Below are 20,893 nucleotides of genomic sequence, written 5' to 3' on the forward strand. Positions count from 1 at the left end.
AAGAGTTTTAGCTGAAAGACTGTGACAATCCCACTCTTTGCTTGATGGAAAGCCAACCTAAGTGTGATTTTGCCTGGAAGGAAAAGTGGTGCTATGAACCTCTGTAAGCTGATGATCTTTTTTTCCCATCCAGTCAGTTTGTTCCTGGAAAGTCTGTAGCCATAATTGTTCCATGATAACAAGAACTGGGGTTTTTTAGAGGAAAAGAAGCCCCTAGGATAATTTTGAATAATTCAAAATGTTGTTGTTTAGCTGAACAAAACATCTACCCTAATTCTTATCAATTTAATTTATAAACAAACCAAATCAATTTTTTGTTTAATCTTTAGTCTTAAAACAAATCTGCTTGGATACTTTGTTGAACTTGGCTTTCATAATTTTGAATAAATGTTCTTTTTTTCCAGTGGAGATGGTCAAAACAGTTTTGCACAGCTTTTCCCAGTACTCTTTTGATAAAATGTGCTAATGCTAGTGAATGTACTTCAGTACAGCATGGATGAAAATGCAAGTGCAGCTGGGAAGAGTCTTCACAACAAGTATTCTGTATCATGTGATGTCAAAGATCCCCAGGCAAATGTAGCTAGAGGCACCAAATCTCTCAGAGGGCTAAAATCCCAGCTGAGTCTCAAATTCACTGTGCAGGGAAGGGCTGTAATCTGCTAACGAAAAGCAGATGCACAGAGGTTCACTCTGGCAGCTGCATCTGTCATGCTGCCTCTCCCCCACCCTGCCTTGATAGACCCACCCTTCCATCCAGTCGTGTGCTTTTCAGAGACAACAAACAGGCAAGCATAAATGTCAATCATGTGAAATCTATCCCTTAAGCTAGTCCTTCTTTCCCCATCCTGCCTTACAGTCTGATTGAGCCCTATTGCTCCCTCAGCCCCCCAGCGAAATGCTCTCAGAATTAAGGCCAAGTACTGGGCAGGACCCTGGGGTATCCCTGTGCAGCCAGGCAGCTCCTTCCACACTGGCAACCCCCCCTGTGTGCTCCAGGAGGGCACAAACCCATCCTGGTTCTGCACTGCATATCCTGCTGCTTGGGGATCCTCTCACGATGCTGTGGCAGGAGCCTGTTGGAGGGCCTGCTGTCATCTTGCACCACATTCCTCGTGTTCTGTGAAAAATACATATTTTATGATTGGACTTTTGCAAATATTAAAATTAATATTATATGTGTTGTGTTAGAAAGTAATGCTGTATTAATTCTCTTAAGTATTGTGTTAAATATAGTTTTAGGTTATAAAAAATGTTAAAATAGAAACTATGCTATGTAGGATACTTTTTTATTAAAGAAAGGACTTGCAGCGAGATAGCAGCCACAGGACACCTAAATCTTTCAGAGAAAAAGAATTTATTGCCCTCTTATCAGAAGAAACGAACTTCTTCCCGCCTCGAAGGTGCTGTTAGGATTCAGAGGAAGAAGTTGATGATGACCTGACAGAATCCTGTATTTGAATGGAATTTATGCATCATGTATGAACTGTATGAATATGCAACAGGTATTGTTTTTAAGGGTTAATCCTTTGTTAACGTGTGTCCTTTTTCGGGCTCGTGCTGCCCAGAAAAAGGTACCCGGACATTCGTAACTCTTTGTCTCTATTGTCTCATATTGTCCTAATCCAAATTGTCCAAATTACTATTACTCTAATTGTATTACTATTTATAACCATTTTATTACTATTAAACTTTTAAAATTAAAAAAAAAAAAAAAACACAAAAACCAAAAAACAAGTGATTGACGTTATTCACATGTTCCAAGAGAGAATCAGGCCTCAGGGCCTGGATGGCGACAGGGAGGCTGATGCTCCTCCTGCCCCGCCACGATCAGGGGGAGCGCTTTGGCGGCTCTGGGGCTCCCAGGCGAGCAGCCCTGCGCCCAGGCAGGAACCCTCATGGGGCGGGCGGGCAGCCCGGCCTGTGCGGCGCACGGAAGGCAAAGGCCGCTGTCCCCCGGGGCAGGGCACGGCGGGGCGGGGGTATCTCCGCGGCCTCCCGCCGGCAGGCGGCGCCCGCGGCCATGAAGCACCGCGGCATTCCCGGGACTTGCTCCCGTTGCCACCAGGCAGTCAGCTGGGGGTGACCCGCACACCGCTGCCTTGCCGAGCGCCGGAACTTCACGCTATTTACACATTTCAGCAAGCAGGAGCATCAGCAGTCGTTGGTTGCAAATTACGTAACTTCTGTGTTCACTGCTACTCAACCCCGATCTGCTGGCTGCGTCTCCCGCTGCTCATGTTAATCAGTCCGCGGCGCGGTCCTGCCCTCCATCTGAGCCTGGGGTCCGTTCCGAGTAGGTGGCCAGTGAGTCGGTGGTCGCCGCGATCGCCCACTGCCGGGATTACAGTCCCCAGTTACTGCTCAGCCCGGCTCACTTTGCTCCTGGGGCCTCTCGTCCGCACAGCCTATCCAACCGGGGATTTCTTCCCTACTCCTTAAAATTCTAACCAAAAGCATCCGATGCTCACAATGCAACTGATTAATCGTAACTGTCCAGCTACCGAATACTAATTTTAAAAAATGAAAGGCAAAACCCGACTCAGACCCCTCCGCACACCCTGCAGGACCGGGTGCCACCCCTCGGAGGCGGGAGCGCCCTCAGCGAAGGCGGTGCCGGGGCCGCCCCTCTCGGTCACGGGGTGCGCAGCACGGCCATGGCGGCGCCCGGCGCAGCGATGGCGGCTCCCAGCGCCGTGTGGCTCGGCGGGGACCCGGTGAGGCGGCGGGCGCAGCGCGGGGCGGGGCGGCGGGGCCGGCGTGGCGGGGCTGACCCGTGTCCCCTCGCAGGTGGAGTGGGTGCTGTGCCCCTACGACGTCCATCACCGTGTTCCCCGCGCGTCGCTGGAGAGGCACGCGGCGTCCTGCCGGCTCCGCAGGATGGGATACTCCGCCGAGGAGGAGGTGGGAGCGCGGCTCGGTTAGCGGGGCTCGGAAATGGCGCTGCTGCCCTGGGCTGCCAGAGCCGGTGGCGGCCCCGGGCCGGGCCTTGACCGAGCCCTTTGGTCCCGCAGGCCGAGATGTACGACTCCAGCTTTTTCTACGGAAAGCTGAAGGTTCCCAGCATCGCCATGGGTGAGCGGCAGCGGAGGCTCCGCCGGACGGGGAGGCACACACGGCTGGGGCTGAGGAGGGACCCCCGGGAAGGTGCAGGGGATGAGGGGCCATGGAGGGATCCCGGGGAAGGACAGAGATGTGCGACTAAGGAGTCCGGGTCCTCACGGTAGCACAACCCCACTGCCTTGGCAGCTGTAAACTCCCCAAGACCTCCTGAAAATCTTGAGTGTTTCAATCAGTACGTTAGTTTTCTCAGTTTGTAATTTGCAATTTGCCGTAATTTACTGTTTTTATGCTTCTATCACTGTGTAATTTTATTCTGTAGATCACTTTTATATTTTCATCTTAAAACCCAAGGAGGATCAGTATTGTCCTCTTAGGAGTTTCTTCCTATGTTCTCAGTCCTCACTCTTGCATCAAATCCAGAAAGTGTATTAAAATGAATGCTTAGAAGGTGGGGAGGCTGTCTGTAGAATTTGGAGATAAATCAATGGTACAGAGAGCAATATACATACATTTCTTTTTTCATATCTTTGTAATCCAGAAATACATTTTTTTCCCTTAATTTTCTCCCCTCATTTCAAATATGTAATAGATTAATATTACATTTTTAGTTCAAATGTCCACTTGTACATGAATGAAGCAATGATGTTCTGTACCATACCATAAGTCTCATAATAGAGTTTGGGGAATAAAGAGTAACCCAATCAAGTACTCAAGAACTTGATGTAAAAGTGGTATGATTTTATTTTCTTCTCTGCCTGCAGATAAAGATCTACAGTTTCACATTATTAAGCAGGCTAGAGCCCAAAGTGTGAAGGAAGGTGCAGGCTACAGTGAAGGTAAGGAGCAAGCAGATACTGATGTGATTTCACCAGCCTCCTGTGGAGAGCTGCCCTTGTCTCCCTCCTTGCTGCTTCCTTCATTCGTCTCATTCCACTGAGAACTGCTGTGAGGAATTTCACTTTATTTATTTTTAATATTCCTTCCCCTGCACATCTTGGAGCATGATTACTTTCTATACTTGGGGCAACTAGGTGAGAGACTTTGAGTCTGTTGTGCCCATATCTCTTATTGTCTTCAGGACTGAAAAAACCAGCCAACACGCTGGTTACTATGTTGGACTGTTTCAAGACTGAACTAAGAAGTTGTGTAAGAACTATGCTGGCACATTTGCAAATGTGATGTTGTCCTCTGTCACTGCTTCAAGCTCACTAATTCCTTTACATTTCATTTTTCAGTGGGTTTTGTGACCAGACAGGGGACCAGGCTAGGATGGAGTCTTTGAAGGTTCAGATTTAGATCAAGTAGAAAAATAGGGCTCCCTGTGGAATCTGTAGAGCTTTAGTGTATGGTTGAGAAATTACTGCAACACCTGAAAGAACACTTGCTCTCTGTAGACTTTGGTTTGTTAAACATATGTAGGCAGAAGGAAAAGTAACACTGTAACTTTTCTGACAGTGAAATACAGCAGCACTTGCTCAGACAGCTTTTCATATTTTCTTTGTTTCTCTGGCATAGCAAATAGAGACTTAATGGACAGTTGCTTGGGAAGGGGATGTCCTGGGATGAGCACTGTGTTTTGAGAGGTGCATTGCCTCTGAAGGGAAGTGGGAACTCATTAATTTGACACAACTACATCCAAGTAGAGAAGCAGGAGGTAAACCCTTTGTGGAGTGGTTCATTGCAAAGGTGCACCAGTGAGCCACTAGATGCCAGTGTTCACTGCCCAGATTGGCCTGCAAGCTTGCCTTTCTCTGAGGATAACACTAAAACTGGATGGGTGGTTTTCATTGTGACAGCTTGGCCTGTTGTAAGATTTGTAAAGTCTTTGGCAACAGAAACAAATGAAAAATAATTTTTCATTGTAAATTTCCCTTTTGACTCACTGTCTCAAAGGAGGAGATTTTCTTTGTTTTCTTTTTTTCAATTCTAACCATATTTAGAATATTAGCATAGCTATATTGTTGAAAAGAAAAATTTGTCTTAATCACAAGTTGAGTAATTCCTCTAAAATCACAAGCATGTAATTATCAGTGCATTTTTATGGACTTCTGTGACACTGTAAGAACAGTGCATTTTAAAGAGAGACTTCTAGCTTCTGTGTTTAAATTTATTTGTTCATGTTAGAACAGTTCTGATTTAGGTTCGAAGTACAGTAATGATGAAATCTTGTATTTTAGGTTTGTAGAGTTACTGTTGTATTCTCTTCCTCTTCTTTGTTGTCTTTAATGATAGTAGGATGTGAAAGATTGCCCAGCTTCCATTAAGAGCTGAATAATCTGGAGAAGCTCTAGGTTTGCTGTTGTTCCATACCCCCTTCTTATGTGTTGGCTCTGCTGCTTGCCTGGAGATTTGTGGGATTGTGTTGGGGGAAGCAGGATTGTGGAGGTCAGATCAGTGGTTGCAGAAAAATTGAAAGTTTTTGACTGGTGTTTTGCTGGCAATGTCCTATAGGATTGCATCCTGTATCTTTGTGGAAGTCATTTAACTGCTGTTGCAGCGGATTGAGAATGGATTCATTTGTTTGGAGGCATATGTGTTTTAACTGGGGAATGGGAAAGAAGAGTATTCAGGCAGTGTGCTTGTTTCCATAGCTTTAAGTCAGTTTTCTGATCTGGAGCACTTTGAAAGTGCCTTTGTAGTCCTTTTAGCTACAAAATCCTGTGTCAGTCTGTTATAAAAGCTCTGTAGAGAAGATGACAGTGTGAGTGAGACTGATTTTCACAGTGCTTGGTCCTAGAAGCTTTCATTCTTGTTGGCAGAACAGGTATTTTGCAGCTAGCACTTTACATAACATTTTAGGAGTAAGATAAATCCACAAGTTAGAGCTGCAGCCTCTCTTGATTTAGCTCGTAAGCCAAGAGCTGAAACTCATGGGAAATTACAGAGGTCATTTCAGTCTAATCTAGTACAATTCCTTTGTGGCATATGAAAACTGTATCTGTGTAAGCAATCAAGAGGGGTTTTACAGCCTGACGGGGCTTGGGAGGGATCTTTGAGCAGTTTTCATCTTTGCAAATTAAGAAGGTTGAAACTTCTTACAGATACCTAGGGGAAGGATGAAAACAGCCTGGGAGTTTACTGCATTGTTTGTTTGTTGAGCTTCTTGGTATTTTCCTGCATAATTATGCTACTTTACAAGTAACAGCTCTCTGTCCAACCTCCAGGTTCTTACTCATTACTGCCCATAGAAGTTCCTCAAAACCACAAGCGTTTCACCTGTGACCTGACCCAAGCTGACCGCCTTGCCCTTTACGATTACGTTGTTGAGGAGACAAAGAAACAGAGGTCCAGATCCCAGATTACGGAAAATGACAGTGATCTCTTCGTGGATTTAGCAGCAAAAATCACCCAAGGTTTGAAGAATGATCTGTTGTTGAATTTATGGCTCAGAACTTTCAGTTTGTCCAGTTACATGAGTTTTGTTAATAGCTAAACAGCCAAACAGAATTGATTGTGATTTTCTTTTTTTTTTTTTTTTTTCCTTTTGTGGAGAGCATCCTGTTCTTAGAAGCTACAACAAAGATCCAGGATCACAAAATGCTAGTTTGTTGTCCTTTATGATGTTTACCTTCTTGGAAAACATCAGTGCTCTGCCCTTGGCACATGTATTGTGTGTATCCCAGTGGATGGATCTTTTGTCTTTGCTGCAGCTGACTCCAGGTTGCTTAATGTTGCCAATGTGCTGTGCAGCTTGGAACAGTTATTTCCTGTAAGACTTGATGAGATTAAAGATTGCTTAAGAGTAAGAGCTGACCAGGAGAGGTTGGCAGTCATCCAGGTGGGGCTCTTGAGCAACATACTTTGGTGTTGGTCTGGGACCTCTCATCCCTGTTGAGTCATGCGAGTTTGTAACTGTACCAAGTGCAGCAAAAGCATCTGTGTCTAGGAGGTGTGACAATGCTTGGCATCTCTGCAGGTAACTTTTTTACAGAATCTGGCTTTCTCATTCTGTGTCTTACTGTCATACTGGCTTTGAAAACATGACTCATATTTAGAAGGCATTTGACCAAATCACAAGCTTGTATATTGGTGTGGATCACAGTTTGGAGACTGAGATCACATAACAGCATTTGCTTGGTGGCTTTTTACTTGTGTATAAACAGCCAGCAAGAAGGTTGGAGGAGGAAGCTTGAGATAAATTCACCATAGTTACTAAATACAAGAGGAACTTGAGAAAGCACTATTATTTTATGTTCCTGAATGTATGAGGCCTGCATACCTGCAGGTGCTAACATCCTGCTAATGACCATTTGTTTTACTCCTAATTTTTTGCTAGATGATAGTCAGAAAGGTCCAAAGTCCCATCTTGAAATTCTGGCTGAAATGCGAGATTACAAAAGGCGGCGGCAGTCATACAGAGCTAAGAATGTTCATATAACAAAGAAGTCCTACACTGAGGTGAGATGGGATAAAAAAGGCTTTTTTGCACAAAACTGCTTATTATATATCAGCATAAACAATTACATATGCTTTCAAAGACAAATAATGTGTCTTTCTCTGCTTCTTGTATCCTGCTTTATTATTGTTGCAAACTATAGAGGAATGTTTCTGGTCTATTGCAGCAAGTTACAAATAATGAGCATTTCTAACTGCTAAGGTTTGAATGTGAAAATGCCAGCAAGATATAGCTCACTATCATAAAATGGTGCTATTTAAATTTATGCTGAAACGTTTTTCTGCAAATAAGACTTTCCATTCAAACATCTGATATACAGGGTTTGGGGGAGATTTTTGTGAGGGTTTTTTTGAGATGTTTACAGTTTGTTTAGTGCTAGTTCAGGCACTACCATGACATTTTTGTTTTTAACATTATCTTAATCTCCAGGTGATTCGGGATGTGATTGGTGTGCATATGGAAGAACTCAGCAATCAGTGGCAGGAGGAGAATAGGTTGGATAATGCAGAGATATGTGAAGGAGGGAAGTCAAAGTCTTCAGGAAGGTATGCCACAGCTGACAGCTTCTTCAGGCATGAAGCAGATTGTAATTTTATCTTACCACCTCCTTCTAATAGCACAGACCAACATTATCTGAGTCATATGCATGGTTTATTTTATACTAATTCTATTAAGTCTTGCTTGAGAAACTCTACCTGCATGAAGGATGGAGAAAAATTAATAAGTATCTTTCTTTCAGAGGTAAGTAGGTTAGTTGCAAGTGATTCAGCTGAACACGTAGTTTCTGGTGGAGCTGGGGGATGAATAGTGCTTCCTCTGTGCCCAAATGTGTATGTATGTTGTAGCTGGTTACAGAAGGACATTTGGAAATACAAGTACACAATTTCTTACCCTTCCCTATCACATGATATGTGCTAGATATATTACACCTCAGAGTAAAGATTTTCATAGCATAGTAAATATGGGGAGGCTTTACAGTTCTTATCCCTGCAAATGCTGCTGTGCTAATTGGGAGTGTTGTAGCTATACATATTTCTGCTGTGTTGAGGAACACTGCACACCCTTCAGATGTTTGTCACTGAAGTAAACATGGAGTCATGACCTAGTGATTGCCTATTTGTGCCTCTTCAGCAGGTCTTAGAGAGGAGAATGTTTTTGAAACATTCTAGAAAGTGACACTCTGTTCCCAGCATTAAAATGAATGGGTGGCAGAGCACTAGGAACAGTCTGCCCAGGGAGATCCTGGACTCTCCCTGTCTAGAGAAATTCAAAACTCACCTGGACCTGAATTCCTGTGTAACCTGCTCTAGGTGACCCTGCCTTGGCAAGGGGAGTGGATTAGAAGATCTCCAGAGGTCCCCTCCAACCCTAACAATTCTGTGATTCTGTCCGATCACGACTTAGGTTCTCCAGCTGTAGGTTGCAGCTTAAGGCAGATGCTTCAAGAGTTAAAGATTTGAAGCAAAACAGAGTGAACCCCTTCTACTGCCTCCTGTTTCACAAGCAGAGGTGTTAAGGAGCAGTGTTCATAGGAAATGGATTAAATAGATTGCTGAAATATGCACATGGACTCTGGGCCTCTTTTGGGAGGTATTGTATTTCTTAGAGAGATAGGCTTAATAAAAGATATGTCTTTTGTCTTACATCAGTAGTATGTCACTATATTACAAAACTGGTACTGGAAGCAGTGACTGAAACTGTTTTTATTGATTAAACTCACTGAAGTTTATTTTCAGAAGGGAAGACAGGCGGTCAGCTTCGGTGGACTCGCGGCAGTCTGGGGGAAGCAGTAAGGACACGGAGTGCACGAGACACAGGAGAGACACCAGCAGGAGTCCAAGTAAACGAAGGAGGAGTCGTGAGAGAGGCAGAGACAGAGACTCTCGGAGAAAAAGAGAGAGGTGAGCAGAAACAGTGACAGCTGACTCCTGTTTCCCAGCAAGGCAGCTGTAGCCATTTTCTATGAGAATTAAGTGCAGAGGTTGAGAATGTCTAGTCCAGTTAAAAAGCTAGGCTAACCTCATGTGCAGTATGACAAGCCAGTGGTGTGAGGCTACTAATACTAAACAAAACATACTGTGAGATCACAAACTGTGATCCAGACTTCAGAATTTACTGTCACATCTGAAAGGTGGCACTTTCTGCAGCATGCTTGCAGGGCTGCAGCAGTACTGTAACAGGCTGTTGATTTTACTCCTGGATCAATATGGTTAAAAGGACAGTATGTTTCTTATCCACAACTAAGTGCCTGTCATGTCTAATGCTGATTTCTGCTCTAGATCTTAATAAATAGTATTATTTGTTTCACTAGAATGCAAACATTAACCTTTCCATATTAGAAGCTTCAAAACAATGCTGTTGCTCTTCAGTACTTCTGGACATACAATTTAGCAAAAGAAAATAAATCCGGGCCACAGCTTGTAATACCATCAACAAAGTTGATATTTACATCTGCAGGACCTGTGGTGTGGGACCTGTGTTTGAGCAGACATGATAGGGACTGCTGTGCACAAGAAATGCTGCCTTGCTCCTTGTTTGGGTAAATGCATTACATAACTGCATGGATGGCAATGATGGCTTGTCTCAAAGCTGGCTTCGTTACACCATGATGCCCTTCATCCTAAACTAATTGCCACTCTGGCACTGCATGACAAGGCCTGACTAAAGCAACATGGAAAATAAACTGTCTAAGAGCAGTTTATTTTCTTTCCTTAGAGGAGGACATGACTAGATTTAATGAGAGCTTTCCATTTTCCAAGTTGTTTTTTCTCTTCAGACTCTTCACTCTGAGCCTAACAGCCCACACAATGTTTATGTTTTTGTTGCAGGGATGAAGACAAGTATTACAATCATAAAAGAAGAAAGTAGGAACAAGAACATGATTATTTTGTTTGCCAGCTGTTCAGAACATAACTTCCACAAGAACTATTATTATTGCTGTTTTTTCCAAGACAGTAAAGGTGTGCACATAATATTGGTGTTGCATCACACCTGTGCTGCTTGGAGACAAAAAAGTGCTACAGTTTGTCAGGATGGAAGCAGTATATTTCAGATAATGTGTAAATCTGTAACATTTATACATCTGTTAATAAATTATATTTATCTCTCATGTATTTGAGTTATTCTTACAAGGCTGAAGAATAAAATTTAGGAGAGGTTGTACTTACTGGCCTTCCTGCCCCATAAGTAGTGGATATAGTGGAGTCCAGATCAGTTACAAACAGGGAATGCATGAAGAGAGCTCCCTCTCCTACCTACAGTGTTACCTCTAGGTGACGTTGCCTACTTACAGCATGTACCAGAGGGCAGATTTCAGAGTTCTCCAACAGGATAAAACATCTTCAACTGCAGCTGGTGTTAAATGGACAATAACACAAAAGTTAGTGTTCCCAAGCTCATGCTCGAAGAAAATTCGGATCAATATAATCTGGCAAAGGTGATGAGAATGTAGCTCTCCACAGAAGCTAGCGGGGAGGCACCAAGGACACTTGGAATATTGCTGGGTACCATATTCAAACAGCAGGTGCATTTCCTTCCAGCAATAACTAGGAAGACTTCCCATCCTGTGGACTAATGTACAAATGTTTGTGATAGAGGTTGATAAAACAGACTTAAAACATGCAGGTAGATATTAAGGATTAACAGTTTGTTAATTCCTCATACAATCTACTTCAGCAAGGTCAGTCACCATCAGCCAAGCTTCTTGCCTCAACAAAGTAAACAACTATAAGAGAACAAGATCCATCTTTCCCAAAATACTTCTGTTTGTTCAATGTACCAAAAGAGGGCACTTCATGTTGTTCCTGGTTGTGGCCTTCTCAGTCAAAGGGAATCCTTCCAGTTTTACTGTAGCCTCTAGTATCCGCTTTCATACCTCAGTTGTTTCTGCAATTAAGTGTGATTATCTGTCAGTAAATATCTGGTCCAGTTTTGATGGATTTAGGCTTCTATACCTGCTACAGCAGTCTAACCAAACAAGTCTGTGTCAGGTATTCCTCGCCTATGTGACAAATGCAGTAGCTTTACCTGTCAGAAAACAAAATATATTTTAAAACATCGTTATTTAGACAAGTTTATCCAAAAATGAAAAAAGGTATTTAAGTTCTGAAAGGGTTCTAATTAGAGGGAAAACAATATGGAACCACTGCAGTCCTTGCATTGGTTTTGTCTACCAGCTCAGCCACAGGGTTCTCATTAAGTTCTTTCAGTAGGGCCTGGTAAAACAGTTTAAATAGAGCATGTCCAGGCAGACAAGGTAGTCTGAGGACCAGCTGTATTTGTGCCAGAGTCAAAATGAAGTCAGTGCTACCAGAAGCATAATGAGAAATGCTCCAGTTACAGCTGCCCTGGCTGTCCTCAATTCCATGTTTTATTAATCAGTTATCAAATGTAGGTAGGAACCTTGGTAACAAAACAACTTTTACTCAATTCAGTATAAGCAGATGAGTGAAGGGGTTGCTCCCTAGGGGTGGCCATCAGTATCTGAGAGGCTGGAGAACAATATAACCATGTATTATTCAATGAACCTCCCCTGAAGGGTCATCTCAAGAGCAGGACAAAGAAAAGGAAATGCCAGAGAAGAGGATCATGTTGTTCTGAAATGTGCAAATTATGGTACTTTGAACACAAATTATTTTCTTAAACTTATTTATTCCTTCTTTTATTTTTCCTCTCACCTCATGCTGAAAAGTAGGGTTGGTAGGGTTGATCAATAAAATATGAAGGAGTATGGCAGGAAGTGTCTGATCAGCACCATGCCAGAGTGTTTGTCCCTGGAAAGGAATAAACCAACATTTTTTAAATGGCACTTTCACATGGTAAATCCTAGTGTGTTGGAAAAGGTACAATTTAGGGCTATATGAAATGCAATAAAAAGGGGATTTATGATCTGTTAAATCAAAGAAACAGCCCAGAAAATGGTGCTGGTTCCAGAAGCAGGAATATGCAGATGTTACAAGCCTGTATATAATAGCTTCCTACAGGGAAAATTATACCACCCTGCAGAGACTTCAATATTTCAGAGAAAGATGGATAAATAACAGTTTATCTTTTAACAGTGCAAACGCTGAAGTTGACAAAAAATAACTGCATATTTTTATACAATCTTAGTCAACCCTTACTCCTGTCATCATGGCTATGCCCAAAAGAAAATGGATGATTCACCTTAAATTAAAGGCTTATGGAGAACCCAGACGCAATTGATACATTAAAATTCCTTGCACAGATTTTTACTTACGCTTTTTCTTTAATTTCATGGAGGAATGCATTAGTTTCTGTCTCTGATATCTCTCCATCAATACTGGCCAAATACAAATAAAGGAACGAGAATATTTCGAAGGGAATTCGAGCTGCTCCACCTTCTGGGTCTCTTGTTAGGATCTCACAGGCCTGTTTCATTGAACTCAGTAAGGACTGCAGGGTTCCAGCAAGAAATGAAAGGAAAAGTATTAGAGCCATGAACATCCTTGCATATCATGGCAAAATCCACACTGTAAGCCATTAAAAGGGAGGATAAATGAGATGAAGGTGTTATCATCCTTGCCTAGCTTTAAACCCCAAATTTACTCTCTAGTGCAGGCCCAAAGATGGAAACAATAATGTAGATCTAGTAGAGGCAGGAGTAAAAAATACCAATCTTGTGATGATTAAAGATTGCATAGGGTAATCTGAGCTCTCTCTCCATTAGGGCCAAATTGCTCTGTTCTGCTACTGTAAAAGCTCCAACATCACTGTATCTAGTAAAAGATCTTTTTGTGTGTGTGTGTATTACCTCAATGGCTCTAAATTAATTCTCAGCAGCAGTTAAGATAGATAAGTCTACAACCCCCAGAAAATAAATATAGGTTTGGTGATTTTATTATGATATTATATTACATAATTTTTAGATTATATTTTGGCTGATAATTACTATCTCTATGCGAGTTCCATTTTAATAGACAGCAGAAAAAGCACTGAGGCAAAGGCATTTAAACAATATTTCAGTTTAGTCAAAGGCCAATAACATCCGAGTTACCTTTAAAACACATGCCTCAAATTATTAGTTCCAAATATACTTTGAAAAAATACTTCCTTTAATATGGTGTTGACAATCCAGTGCCCTATGCATGCTGAGCTATATTGGGAAAAGTGTTGAAAATTTCAACATTGAGTTTCACTCAGTCAGACTGATTGGATGCCATTAAAGAAACAAACAAGTAAAACCACATGCACCATATATATCCAAAATATAAAAGCACAAAACCAAACCCACATAGGCTTTCTTCCACCTAAGTCTTAGTATTTTTCACTGCAACTTTTTCAAAATTTACTCTTACATTTTCATTAACAACCAAGGAATGTCTATGTAAAAAGATAGTATTTCCTAACAGTAGAATAGCAATACTTAAAATAAATAATCTGTTTAAGATCTAGAACACAGGCCAGAGAAGAGTCATCTTAAAATCCTTTACCAGTTTTACTTAATGTATCTCCTCCCCTAGAAGGCTTCTCAGGGAAAAGAGAGGCAGCTGACTCCATGATGGCCAGCTCTACATTTTGCATTTGGCTACTCCTCTACTGCCCTTTCTGGTCCTGCCACCCCAATCTGCCACGGTCTCTCTCCCAACACAGCAAAGTTATTCATACCCATTTTGCCAACCTTGAAAGATAATTTAACAGGCTACCTGTGTGGTCATTTCTCCTTTTGTAAAGGCTTTTGTAAAAATGCATTGATGCTTTACAAAAAAGATACTTCAGACTGGTGCTCTTAAGAAGTTTATATTTGTCTACTCTTGTATCTCAACTGTGACCCTGTTTGACTGTGAGCACAATTTACAGCTGCAGGAAATGAATGTAAATTTCTCATGTATGTCTTTCTCTCTGGTTTAGGAAACTGAGATCTAGACTTCATTATGTAGTACTGAAATCAAATAATTCACTTAATATCCAAAAGGATGGTGAGATGGTGAAATTTAGTCTGTCTAGCTCCATCAGAATGATGTTCCTATGACTCCATTTTTAGTTTTGGTTTATTTGGGGTTTTTTTTGCAGGAGAGAGGGGTTGTTGTCTTTTAGATAAGTAATGTTGCTGTTACTGTTTTTAAATAAAGAAAAGAGCACAAATGACAAGATCATTTTGGGAGGGAGACTGGAATCAAGAAACACAAATTTGAAATAAAGGCAGACAGACAGACAGATGGACAGACAGATGGATAGACAGACAGACAATTGCACAATTGCATCGCCAGGCCAGGCTAACATTCAGGGCTTCCAGATATTGCAACATTCACAAAAAATTATTTCACATACATTTTCTCTTTAGTACCTCTTCTTCCCTACTGTAGAAATCATTAGAAGTATTATACTTTATAAGAACATCAGCTTAATGCATTTTATAATCATTCATTCTGTTGAAATGCTCTGCTGAGATGTTATTACTGACATTAAAAGAATTAAGTGCAGCTGTAGTAACATTAAGTGCTGCTGAGAAAATTTAATTGGCTACACAATCAATTAAAAATTGGTTCAATTTCTCCCTTCAGTTCTCCTTTGTGGACATTTACACTGATGCCATCAGCATCACTCCTCCATCATCCTCTCTCACACAGCACAAGCTCCCTGCAGACACACTTGCCCTTCCACCGAGGACTTAGCCATTCTTCTGGTTGAGTTCCCCAGACCAAAATCTGATGGACAACAGAAGTAAACATGCAAGCCACTTTACCAGCTGCTGCAAAAGCAATCACCATTCCTCAAATCCACCTGCATTAATTGTTCTATAGTCTATCTTGTGTATGGATCCTAGGCAATCCCTTGTGTTTGGATATGAGGGCTCCAGCTGTGAACTCACCCCACCAAGCACGCTGCACCCAAGTGCCAGAAACTTCATCCATTCCACCTCCTCGCCAAAACTGTCCAATTGCAGGATAGCTTCCAGCTGCTCCTCTGGCAAGCCCAAATGCTTCCATTTTTCCCTCAGTTCTGCAATGGTCACCACACCTTTGGAAGAAAGCTTTGAACAAAATCATGGTACCACAATAAGAACTCCGAAAACCAGAATTAATTTAAGAACACAAAATCTCCCCAAAAGAACACAATGTCTCCCCAAAATACTTCAAATACTTGACAGTCTCTCTCCCCAGCCATCCCCAATATATCAGCATTCCTCAATAGCATTGTGCATTTGATAAAGAACAGCTTGTACCTGTTTGTGCAAGACCTTAAGGAGTCCTGGGGTCAAACCAGCATCTTTTTTCCCTGTAGTTAATGGCATTTCGAGCCTCTCCTTCACAGGAAGGGGTTCACCTTTAGATAAGGCTGAAAAATACCTAAATGAATGGGAAGAGCAACACACCTCAATGCCCATGGCCATTACAAACTGCACAGAAGTAAATTCTCTTACAGTTCAGTGTAAGAATCTGCAGGCTCCCCCACAGGAGCAGCAGCACCTGGTAAGCTGACTACATGCACCACTCCCATATTCCTGTGCCCAAAACCCAATCTTTAGACTTTACTTGCCCTTTTTCATGACACCAATAATTCTTAAGGCATTTAACTTATTTTGTGCATGATATATTCAGTTCTTTTGACTGATGAACCTGAGGACTTACCTGTATAACATTCCCCTTGTGCACTACCCAAAATGTACATCTGCCTATTCACATTGCAACTCTCTTAGCATTTCTGCTATTTCTGTCCACTCCAAAATAAAATTTAAGAGTAGAGCATAAATGGCATTGGATGCACATCCTTTTAATTATAAGGCTGTCAACCTTAAGAGCTGCCTCTGCCTTAACTGGCCAGCAAACTGAATTGTGCAAGGAAAACTTCATTTTAATTCAGCTGCATCTAATTTATGAGTTTCTCCACTTGTCCTGCCTCATCTGCCCTGGTCATCCCTGTCCACGTCCAGGCTACCCCATGCTGTGCAAATACCTGCTAAAATACAGCAGGCAGCACTCCAGAACTGAATTAGTGTGACTACAGAAATAGATGCACAGTATGCATGCACAGATAACACCCGGGCTATTTTTCAGCCAGATCCAGTTCCTCATCTGATTATTCACAGGCACGAGCACTACAACGGCAGCAGCACGCGTGAAGCCACAGCTTTGCTCTGCGTTGCACGGCTCCCAGGCACAGATCTTGCTCTGCCAGGTCGGGAGCATGCTCCAGAGAGAGGGGCTGCGATCGGGCAGCAGCCGCGCTGCCACCTGCGGGGCTGCCCCCACCCAGCTGCTGCCGTGTTCAGGCAGAGCTCGGGGCTGCCCCCGCTCTCGCAACCCCACTCCCAGCAGGCTCCAGCCACACAGGTAGCCGCAGCTCACCTCCATCACGTTCCTAAGAAACGCCACACCATTTCAAGGTGATCCTGCTGGCTTTCTCCAACACTGCAGCAGTGACAATTCAGCTTCAGATTATTTTCTTTCTAACAGACAAGCCGGACTCCAGCCTAGCTTTGTTAACAGCCTCCCCTCCCTCACACGGTACAGACGTTTTCCAATCCCTCCAGGTAAGAACATCTCACTGATACCTTTCAAGAGCTTGCCCACACAAACCATAGGGCAGGAAAAAATTATAGTGAGCAGTTGAGGTAGAAGAAACAAAATGTTAAAGGAGAAACATTTAAAAATCTAAATCAACTTTATGGCAAGAGATTTATTATGCTGATTATCACTTTAAAGGCGCAATTTTTCAGGCACTTTTCCCAGAAAGAAAGAAGAGAAACCTAACCAGGCTTAAGAATTAGAAAGTTAATGTCTATTTTTTCCTTTAAATTCCAAGAACTGAATCTCAGATGAGAGAAGAAAAACCAAACCAAACCAAACCAAAAGGAAAAAGAGTTGGTCTTTCAGATAGAAAAACTAATAACAAAAATCAAACTAAGATGCATTTTTCTGTATGGAAATCCAGCTATTTCAGAAGTAAGCCAGCCCTAAACCTCAAGAAAATAAATAAAATACCACACTATTTTTAAAAGGCTTACATGCTGCATTAATACACAGAAGTGTATATGCAATGTATATGTTGATGCAAGATTCAAAACTGTGTCCACTATACAATAAAGAGGAGAGTGAGGTTTTGAGGGTCCATATGTAGAGCTCTCTGTGTTAGGTGAACATCATACTTACGCAGCTGCCCACTGCAAAACATCAAAAGGCTGAGTCCTGACAGCAGCTTTAGTAAATTGCTTCAGAATATCAGGTAGCTCTGGGGGGATTTTGATCTGCTGAGCACAGAACATGGTTTCTGGAAGAGGCATGGTGTCCAGTCACAAGGACCTGAAAGAAATAAAACAGCAGTTCACAGATGCAGAATGTGAATGAAAAACTATGTGTGCACATGGGAGTGAATAGTGCCTGTCCCCAGATTCCCACCTGTCCTACTTGATAGCTGGGGCTACTGGAGAGCTGACAGACTCAGAAGGGTAAACAGACAAGCCCTATGTGGCTCTAAAACACTGTGGCTACACCATGTAAAACATGGCAGCTTGGGCACCAATCATAGCTGGGTGAGAAGAACTACTATTTTAACAGGTGACCTCAGATAGTTTTAAACTGATTTTTCTCCTCAAACCACCACAATGAAAATTTGTAAAATGGGCAGTCCCGGCAAGTCACACTACACATGCCACCATGAAAGGTATCTACATTGATAACTCACTACTGCATGCCAAGGAAAATCTTGGCATTTTTGTACAGATACAGAATACACAGATGACCAAGTCTGTACAGTGATGAACAAAACATTCATGTGTGCTGCAAGCAGATATCACACTTGGCTCATCCAGCTCTACAGGTGTGTCTGTCTCATTCAGGATTTAACTCATTTGTTGCAAGGAATCCTGTTCCCCAGGATCCAAAAGAAGGGACAGAGGTAGGCTATTGTATGGTTCTTCTCCCATAGCAATGGAGCGCATTTGGTGGGAAACTCTTCTCATTATTTCCAGGACAAACTATGGCATGGTTAAGTTGATTGAGCTACAAGAACCTAAAATGGTTAGTTATTTGCAGAAAGGAGGAGCAGCAAAAGCAACAGCATTACGAAAGTAATCAGGAATTGTGTAACAGGATCCTCTATCCCTTTAGACTTTTTAATGATAAGAGTACTTATCTTGGCAGGTGACTTTCTCACATGAATTTTCCTGTAGCAGAATGGAACTGCTGTGGCTCAAGGCTCCTCTCAGGATCAAGCCATACTTAGAGCTTTTTTTATGGAGAAATGCAGACAGGGTACAGCATCTTCATCACTCCAATGCAGCCAATTTGCATCAGGAACAGACTTCAAAGTGCACATTTAATTACCACATTGGTCACACGCTTTCAGTAATGATTCAAAACCACAGCTCTAGCCAAGGAACAAAAGCTGAAGGCAAAAAAGCTGAGGATTTCAGGACAACAGAAAAACTCTGAGGAAGAAATACAGCTGTGTGTGCATGTACTCTTGGGAAGTAGTCAAATAAAAGACTAAAAATCAGGAAAAAAATGCAGTGCAAGAGCTGCTTTTCTACAGTAAGCCATTAGTCACAGAGTCTCACAGAAGGGCAGAGGTGGCCAGAGATTTCTTGGAGGCCAGCTGGTCTGACCCCCTGCACAACCTATATGAGCAGGGTGCCAAAAATCCATGTCCAGGTGTGTTCCAAGAATCTCCAAAGATGGAGACTCCACACCTCCCTGTATTTAACCTGCGTCAGTGCTTGGTCACCCTCACAGGGAAAAAAGGTTTCTTGATGTCCAGAGGGAACTTCCTGCACATATATACACACCTAATGGTCAAAGAAAAGCACAGCTAGGTCAGGCAGCCTCTGCACCCCTTCACCATGGGTTACTCTCGCTAGAGACAAAGATCAGCTCACCACTTTCACTTCCTCTATCTAGTTAGCTCTAATTTTCTATTTTTTTCCTTCCACGCACCCAAGCCAGCTCCAGGTGTTCAGGAAACAAGGCCAAGGCGTGTCCGCACAGAAAAGGGACCGGCCGGGCCCCAGCTGCCCGCGGCCGGCCCGCCCCGAGCTGCGGGGAGGCACCACCGGCGGGCAGCAGCCTCGGCTTGGCCCCTCGCAGGCCGGAGGGAGCCCCAGGGCCGCCCACGGCCCCAGCGCCCCGGACACCCCCGCGGAGGCCGCCCCGGGGCTCGGGGAAGGCCCGGACGCGGCTCCTCACCTGCCCGGCTCCGCGGCCCCGCTGCCCCGGCAACGCGGAGGGACCGGCCGGGGCGGGGCAAAACTTAATGGCGGCGAGCTTTAAAGGGCAAGAGCAGCACCTGCTCTTCTTTGTACAAACTTTCGAAAAGGCCCAAACCATGGATGAGGGGACTGAGTCCACCATTCGTAAAGTCACAGACGCAGCCTGCAGGGTGGGTCGGAGTAGGCTGGAGGGCACAGCGGCGGGACATGAGCCAGCAGTGGTCCCAGCTGGCCATAAAGGCGTGCGGCATCCCAGCCTGTAACAGCTTTAGTGTTGCCAGCAGGATGGGGGAAGTGATTCTTCCCCTGTACACGGCCCTGCTGAGGCTACATCTCGAATCCTGTGTCCTCTCAATTCAAGGAGGAACTGGAGGATGCTGGAGAGAAAGGTGACAAAGCTGGACAAAGGCCTGGAGCACAAGTCCTATGAGGAACAGCTGGGGAAGATAGGGTTGTTTAGCCTGGAGAAGAGTCTCAGAGGTAACCTTATTGCTCTCTACAACTGCCTGAAAGGAGGCTGTAGGCAAGTGAGGGTTGGCATCTTCTCCCAAGCAACCAGTGACAGAGTAAAAGGGCACAGTCTTTAAGCTGTGGCAGGGGACATTAAGACATTTAGGTTGGACATTAAGAAGAATTTCTTCACAGAAGGGGAGATTAGACAGTGGAAGGGTTGATCCAGGGAGGTGGTAGAATCACCATCCCAGGTAGTGTTTAAGGAAAAGACTGCATGTGGAATGTAGTGCCATGGTCTAGTTCCTAAGGTGGTGTTCGGTCATAGGCTCATCTTGATTTCAGACATCTTAGCCCATGTAATTGGCAGAGCCCATGGCTGGGAGGCTGGTTCCTGCTGGTGCCTGGGTTCCCTGTAGCCTCCTGGCCCCTGCATGTCCCCTGGCCACAAGGATGCTCTACTGGGTGAACAGTGTTAGGGTGGCATGTCCATCTTGCCTTTGGCATCCTTGCACCTCCTTTCCGGGCTTGGATGAAATGTGGAGCTGAAAAAGAAACAGGGCAATGTATCCCCAAAAATTCCCTTTACTCGCAGCAGGTGCTGCTTCCAAGGACAGCTCAGCCACAATCAACCTCTGCTGGTCAGGCTCCACAGTGCTGGACATTCAGGATAGCAGCACCACTGCGAGTCTGCCACCATGGAGAGCAGCACAGGCAGTGCCAGCTGCTTCTCAGCACCTGCTGGTCCAAATTGACACCGTGAGGCAGTGTGGGCTCTCCCACTGCTCCAGAATGTGAGGAACCAAAGTGCCCTCTCTGCCACA

General features: G+C 43.5%; 2 protein-coding genes across 4 annotated transcripts; one reads left to right on the forward strand and one right to left on the reverse strand.

Annotated features, from left to right (window-relative positions):
* Positions 1-2,097: 2,097 nt before the first annotated feature.
* On the forward strand, positions 2,098-10,569 carry SNRNP48 (small nuclear ribonucleoprotein U11/U12 subunit 48). Of its 2 annotated transcripts, none has more exons than XM_030944030.1 (9): positions 2,098-2,714; positions 2,788-2,901; positions 3,012-3,072; positions 3,822-3,896; positions 6,225-6,413; positions 7,337-7,458; positions 7,886-8,001; positions 9,193-9,357; positions 10,285-10,569. In XM_030944030.1, exons 1-9 carry the CDS (start codon positions 2,655-2,657, stop codon positions 10,322-10,324), a joined length of 942 nt encoding a protein of 313 aa, XP_030799890.1. In that variant the 5' UTR covers positions 2,098-2,654; the 3' UTR covers positions 10,325-10,569. The 2 variants fall into 2 exon arrangements, with proteins under 2 accessions (XP_030799890.1, XP_030799891.1); XM_030944031.1 differs by having other exon boundaries at positions 9,196-9,357; positions 10,285-10,565.
* Positions 9,201-19,472, reverse strand: ROPN1L (rhophilin associated tail protein 1 like). 2 transcript variants are annotated; one of them, XM_030944033.1, is made up of 7 exons: positions 19,348-19,472; positions 17,566-17,715; positions 15,639-15,762; positions 15,285-15,446; positions 12,693-12,868; positions 12,133-12,228; positions 9,201-11,482 (listed from the first exon to the last, which is right to left on the reverse strand). In XM_030944033.1, the coding sequence occupies exons 2-6, from the start codon at positions 17,694-17,696 to the stop codon at positions 12,165-12,167; spliced, it is 657 nt and encodes a 218-aa protein (XP_030799893.1). In that variant the 5' UTR covers positions 17,697-17,715; positions 19,348-19,472; the 3' UTR covers positions 9,201-11,482; positions 12,133-12,164. The 2 variants fall into 2 exon arrangements, with proteins under 2 accessions (XP_030799893.1, XP_030799894.1); XM_030944034.1 differs by lacking the exon at positions 19,348-19,472 and having other exon boundaries at positions 17,566-18,114.
* Positions 19,473-20,893: the final 1,421 nt, after the last annotated feature.

This window comes from Camarhynchus parvulus, chromosome 2 (genome assembly GCF_901933205.1).
Source record: "Camarhynchus parvulus chromosome 2, STF_HiC, whole genome shotgun sequence".
In the NCBI taxonomy this organism is placed as follows: Eukaryota; Metazoa; Chordata; class Aves; order Passeriformes; family Thraupidae; genus Camarhynchus; species Camarhynchus parvulus.